The 6,464-nt window shown below is 33.9% G+C and overlaps 2 protein-coding genes across 2 annotated transcripts in view; both read left to right on the forward strand.

Annotated features, from left to right (window-relative positions):
- LOC133528454 (uncharacterized) lies at nt 1-4,341 on the forward strand. Its single transcript, XM_061865849.1, has 4 exons — nt 1-107; nt 382-488; nt 2,393-2,481; nt 3,432-4,341. Exons 2-4 carry the CDS (start codon nt 401-403, stop codon nt 3,666-3,668), a joined length of 414 nt encoding a protein of 137 aa, XP_061721833.1. The 5' UTR covers nt 1-107; nt 382-400; the 3' UTR covers nt 3,669-4,341.
- Nucleotides 4,342-5,187: 846 nt separating this feature from the next.
- The window catches only part of LOC133528489 (exocyst complex component 5), a 16,118-nt gene continuing 14,841 nt past the window's right edge, over nt 5,188-6,464 (forward strand). Inside the window, exon 1 of the mRNA XM_061865878.1 lies at nt 5,188-5,281. Coding sequence (XP_061721862.1) covers nt 5,188-5,281 — 94 coding nt within the window. The remainder of the gene's footprint in view (nt 5,282-6,464) is intronic.

The following is a 6,464-nucleotide window of genomic DNA, read 5'->3' on the forward strand; positions in this document are numbered from 1 at the left end:
TTAATTTTGTAGCCGACTATAAATTACTAGCTCATTGTCATAAAACCATAATGAAATTTTCTAGACGCCCATCACCCTTCTTACTACAACACCTTATATAAGTATTGGTAAGTATATTTACCTATTTCTATTTTATTTATACGATTACCTTGAATCTAACATTATTTAAACGATTTTAAAAAAGAAGTGGGGTTTCTATTCCGGTTTTGCCTTTTATATTTATTAATAATTTTAAACAATAAATATTTAAGGACACTTTTACACAGATCTAACCTAGTGTACTACTGTGACTAGGCGACGATATACACTTTTACTCATCCATAATTCAGGAACATATTTATATTCGTCGTGTCTTAATTGTGTCGATCGGTTTTCATTCAGCCAGCGACACCTATTAGCAATGGGACAGAAAAATTTGCTTACACCAGTACTGAGTCTGCTGTTAATTGTGCATTACGTGACTGCCATTCAATGGGACTACGAGTTTGGTAAGTGTCAAGTTTCTTATTAATCATTAATTACTAAAGAGACCACCTTTAAAACCTTGTAATATAGGGAGTTATTAAAATTTTAATCAAGATAAAGTTTTACTCAGACATATACTCGTAAAACAAATTAAAAACTAACTACAATAACAGAACAAAACTAAGTACCTACTTAAATAAAATCTAGGCCCCATTCCGACTGTCACTTGTTCCAACGTGGTCCAACCGTGCCAGAAATGCTAGCGGGACCGGCATTGCCCCGTTGCAATTTGTTTGATATCGTGTTTTATACATTTACTTACTACGTTTACATTTGCGTGTGTTAGTGCGAGAGGGGTGCCCTAAATTTGTATGATATGTCCTATTATCCAATTTTTAATTCATAAATCTCCTAACTTTTCAACTCTCAGCACTTAATAATATCAAAAACCTCTTACTACTAGACGTTTAAAGTTATTTTTTTATCTGCACACATGTGTCATAAACCCTCTATGATGCGTTCCAAAACTAAACAGTGTAAACATTAACTGTTTTATTACAACAAACTACTTGTCTGTGAAAATGTTATTATTGTCTGTAATAGTACATTACGATACATGTGTGAGAAGTAGGAAATTCACAAAGAGTGGCGATAGATTAGATCAACACGAGTTGCGAATTACCCTTTCGCACGTGTATTGTACAACATTATACAGTACATATAGCCTTTTGAGTTTACGACATTCGCACGTATAATGCTAGTTATGACACTATGGCAGTATATTAGCCATATGTACTGTAAAATTAGTTACAAATTATTTACGTTTTGTATTTTATAGGCCATTTTATATGAAAAAACTAAATTAAATAGCAGACTGCTGAAATGCAGCTGAAAAATTAATTTAGTTATTTACGCGAAAATAATACCAAACTTTAAATCTTAATATTTTCGGTAATTTTGAGAGGCATCGCTTTACGTCAACATTTTATTTCAAAAATTTGATTGGCTCTTCTTCTTAAATCAATATGGGCTATGACTATGAGTCAAACGGACCAACTCTACAAAATGAGCAATTCCTTCATCATCATTTTTAGTCGTGCAGGCACAGCAGAGGCACAGAAGCCACTAGAAATGGCCGGTGTTCGTAACATCCGGTTCCTCAACACATATAGCTTTTATTATGAGTGTAAATAAGGTAGTGTATTATCAGCACCATCTAGCGAGATGCAGTTAATACACTGCTTTACTTTAAATTATACGCTAGATGGACAGACAAAATAGTGGCAATAGCAGGCCGAGATTGGCTAAAAACAGCCAAAGACATAACAAATTGGCATACCTTGGAAGAGGCTTTTACCCGAAGGGAGTCTGTCCAAAAATTAATTTAAGAATAAATATATACATATCGAAATTCTACTCGAATAAATATATACTATCGAAAGTAATTAATTATACTTCAGTAAAATTCATTCCAATTATGTTTTTACTAGTGCATAAATATTCAACAATTATTAATTTAAATTTAAGTTAAATCGAATGTTAACGAACAATAGATTTAATATTGTAATTATTTTTTTGCATGGGCAAATAAAGCATTATTATCATATTAACTGCACATAATTTGGCATTAAAACACTCGTGTGATGTTTTTATGAATCTCGCTTCATAAACCCACACTCGTATTTTAATTTTAAGGCCTGACCAGTAATATATGATCACGCGCTATATTGCAGAATTTCATTGGAACTAATTTTTGCATACTAAACTGAACTGTCACCCTATACATGGGAATAACAGCGCCCTTTTGACAATGATCATATATTTCTGGTCGGGCTTTATATAATAGTCTTGTTTTGCTCACTTACATACTTTTTGCCGGCGACGCGTCATTTTGACGATGTACGGGCTAATCCATCTTGTGTTTCAGGTAAAAAGCAGCGTTTGGACGCAGCCAAAATTTACGAAAAGGAGGGTACTATTCATATATTCCAATATCGCAATTTTTATTCATTTACCGTAAGTATAATCAACTTGAACTTATTTAATTAGATCAGCTCAGCTTAGGTGTTCCAATAATTTTGTTGTTGACTTTTTCGTTACAAATTTTTTGGATAAAATATGGCTGTTTTCAAGCCATAATTATTCGTTGAGTTACGAACATACTTTTTTTATAAAAAACTGATGCAAAATTAAAATCGGTTCAGATATATGTTTAACGAAATTTGGAATGTAGGTATATTTAAAAAAGCTAATTTTAAAAATAAGGAAGGACGTTTTAGGCCATTCTTGCGTAGCAGCACGGGATCTGGTATCTCCCTCAATGCCCCATTAAAAAAATTCACAATGTAGGTAGGGATTTGAAAATATACAACGAACGGGGGTAAGTGAAATTATGGATACGAGGGTGGTAATTCCCGACGGCTGCCGGCTTGAGGGAATTAAAGACCCGAGTTTGCAATATTCTCATCACACTTAGGATAAAAAAACTAAATTTTAAGCGAAATAATTCTTAAATACGGTGACATATCAAACATTCGTCCGCCATTTTGTAATTTCTTGGCAGGTGAGGCATCAAAGGCACAGACCTATTCGGCATTCAGCCACGATTGAAAATTATATAAAAATATTTTACTCGGCTGTTAAATTAATCCAATTAAATAACTAACAAAAATATTAAATTATAAGCGTCAGTATTTTAAAACTAATACTCATTCATGCTACTTGGTTTGTATGAATAAGTGACAGAATTAAAGAAATTATAGCTTTTTTTTCACAATCCATAACTCCCGTGGGAACAAAATAGGCCTTTGTCCTTCAGCACACCTGCATGAAATAAGATCTATTTCGAGCAAATGTGATGAAAATAAAATTACGCGTATTTTAAAATCCCTCTGTATATTATAATACCAATAAGTGCCTGCTAATAATAATTTACAGCACATTTACCTACTTTAAAATGTTTCCAGGTACCGGTGGGCATGCAGGTCTCATACGTCAGAGTAACAGTGTGGGGTCTCAGCCCTCCAAAAGTGGATTATGATGAAAGCACTCACACCGTTTCTATCGTTTACTCTTTCATGCAAATCACACTCAGCACATTCAAAATACAAGTCGAAGGTGTTCCCTTTGTTATAGGCTCTAACGCCGTCAAGGTATCCCTTAGCAGTGGTGAACTCCCTCAGAGTAATGAAATAAATGGTTAATAAGGTTAAAAATATATTTTATCGCGCCAGTTTCATCATCTACATCGACCGAAAGACTAAAAATGACTACTCCTGAGGATCTCTACAACGATCATTCGTAAGAAAATTTTGATCAGATTAACGATCCTTATGATTATGTTAACTATAGCGACCCGCCCACGCTTGGCATAGGTAAACATTAATAAATTATACTCCTAAGCCTTCCACCAGAATCACTCTATTGATACGTGAAAACCGCATGAAATCCGTTAATAGTTTTTGAGTTTATCTCGACAGAGAGACGCGGTGGGGGATTTGTTTTATGATTCCTATGTGTAGATCGCTGCTTTGCCCTTAGGAGTACCTAACGAGACTTCTTATGAAGTCTATTGTTAGCGACCATGCTTCTATATTAGTTCTTTCATTTCATTACTTATTATTTGAATGTCATTAGTATTTATTTATGCACAAGCAGTTCTTGGAGCTTGTGTTCATTGCTTGTGTTTGCACTTTTTAAAGTTCTAAAGTATGTACTTAGATAAGTATCAAGTCTTTTAGTGCGATAGCTAACAACAGTTTCTGGTAGACAATTCCACACATTTACCACACGATTCGGCAATTGTTTATATTTTAAGCTCGACTTAAGTACACATTAATTCTATGGGTTCATTAAAAGCGTTTACATTTTTTACAAGCTATTAGTTTTATTCTTCCACTTTTACCACGATGCAGGAGAAGTGTTGAATTGTTAGTGGGTAACGAAAAACCAACTATAGTTCAATACTAAAAACTATAGTCCTCAGTTTCAATATCATTAAGTATCAAAACGAATGTAATTTTTTAACTGAGTTGTAAGTCTCCTTCATGAAAATATCTTGCCTCAGAACCGCATCAGCCAATTAATAGCCAGAATAGTCAAACAATGTGAACCATATTGGATGGTTTAACGATAACGTGAACGTGTATCTGTAGTTGACTAATCTAGGTACCTTTTACTGTCTGTCTGTCTGTGCATGGTGGAAGCCGAGGACAGCCATTGTAGCGACCAGACGGATGAACCGATTTTGATCTAATGTGCTGGCTGAAAAGTTTCATCGTTGAGTGTTCTTAGCTCTTATGTTTTTACTTGTATTTCGATATTCCTATCTTATTTTGCTTGTCCTATGAACTACCGAATCTGTCCATTCAAAGGGCATTTTAATATGTACAAAACCATTATGCACAAGACAATTAGGGTACCTAGTCATTGGATAAACGAACAGTAATTTTAATAGGCATCTATCTGGAAGATACTTTCTGCGATATAAATTATACTCACACAGTTTCAAAATTGGTTCAGTGAGTAGGTAGTTTTAAGATTGTGAGAACTTAGTAGGCACTCTAGGTAGTAGGTAAGTACATACTTAATACTTAGGATACTGTAGGGCTAAGATGGTCGGCTCTTTATCATTTGTCACCATGCCTGTCACTTTCTATCAAGTTTGTAAGTGCGAAAGTGACGCATGTCATGACAGGTGATAAAATGCGACCATGAATCACTATGAACAACGTCAACAGGTATCATCGATTAAAAACGGTCCTGCGAACAGTGCAAGAACGTCTTAACATTAACCCGACGCTGCATCTACATGTAGGTAAGTTTTTAATACCAAACCTCCTTTTTGCATTGCCATAAACAGCCCAAATTTAATGTGATTAAGGCGCGGTGTATAGTAAAATGCGCTATTTTTAAATCGATATTTACAGGCTTGTACAAGGATTTCATCGATTATTTTCTAGTATGTATAACTTCAGTCTTTGAACTAGCCGTATGCTTGTCAGAAACACGATGGCTCATCTTTTTCTCGATAGATTTTTGCTTTGAAAATATGCTTAAAACTGTATTTATTTCGATATTTTAGAAGTACTATGATGAATATCAATATGAAATTTACTTCATTCAATAGCTTTTAAGTAACTCTAACATTTTGCTTGTCAGTTTATCGATGCGTTAAATTTTTCATTCATAATTATGAATTCAACATTTTGTCTACTAAACGTTACCCTGCGCGGCAATACCGTCAGTACGCCAGTACGCCCGTGACCACTGTCAGCGTCGGACCTGTGCTAGTTTAGCGGACGTTACATAAAATAGATAATCACACTATAAATACACAAATATGTTATACACACAATGTTTTCACCACTCTTACGAAGAAAAAACTAATTTTTAAGCTAATTGATTCTTAAATACGGTGACATTTCAGACATCCATCCGTCATATTATCTTTTTTGACAAGTTTTACACACGCACCTGTCCGGCATACAGCCACGATTAACCAAATGATGAAATGGTGCCTTGCACCCGAGTTAAACACTCTACTTTTCATTTTTAATACGAGGAAGGTAAAATACATGTACATTTTAAAAAACACTGCTAAGTATAAAATTCAGTAGTACTTATTTCGTGAGGGGTACCTACTTTTAATTATCAATTTAGGTAAAATAATATTTTAAATGGCTATTACAGTAATAATCAAATTGAATACCTATTTTTAAACGTAAACAAATAAAATTAATCTGCTTGTTTAATTTATATAAGTCATTAATTTGGAACAGCTTCATTTTTAACACATACAGGATGCAGGAGATATACTGGATTTAAATATGTGGGATTTAAATAGTGCTTAGTGAAAGGTACCATTTCACGTTTTTGTGGAAGTGCACAAATGGCTGTAATAGTTTATGTTATAAGTGTTGAATTTGTTTGGTATTTCTGGTTTATTAACTTTCATATGGTATACACTTAAGACTTTATTTACAACATTTATCAACTAT

This window comes from Cydia pomonella, chromosome 19, assembly GCF_033807575.1.
Source record: "Cydia pomonella isolate Wapato2018A chromosome 19, ilCydPomo1, whole genome shotgun sequence".
Taxonomy (NCBI): domain Eukaryota; kingdom Metazoa; phylum Arthropoda; class Insecta; order Lepidoptera; family Tortricidae; genus Cydia; species Cydia pomonella.

Coding starts and splice junctions, on each gene's coding strand:
- LOC133528454 (XM_061865849.1), top strand. CDS start 401: ATGGGACAGAAAAATTTGCTTACACCAGTACTGAGTCTGCTGTTAATT. Junction 489..2,392: donor TCAATGGGACTACGAGTTTG/GTAAGTGTCAAG, acceptor CTTGTGTTTCAG/GTAAAAAGCAGCGTTTGGAC. Junction 2,482..3,431: donor GCAATTTTTATTCATTTACC/GTAAGTATAATC, acceptor AAATGTTTCCAG/GTACCGGTGGGCATGCAGGT.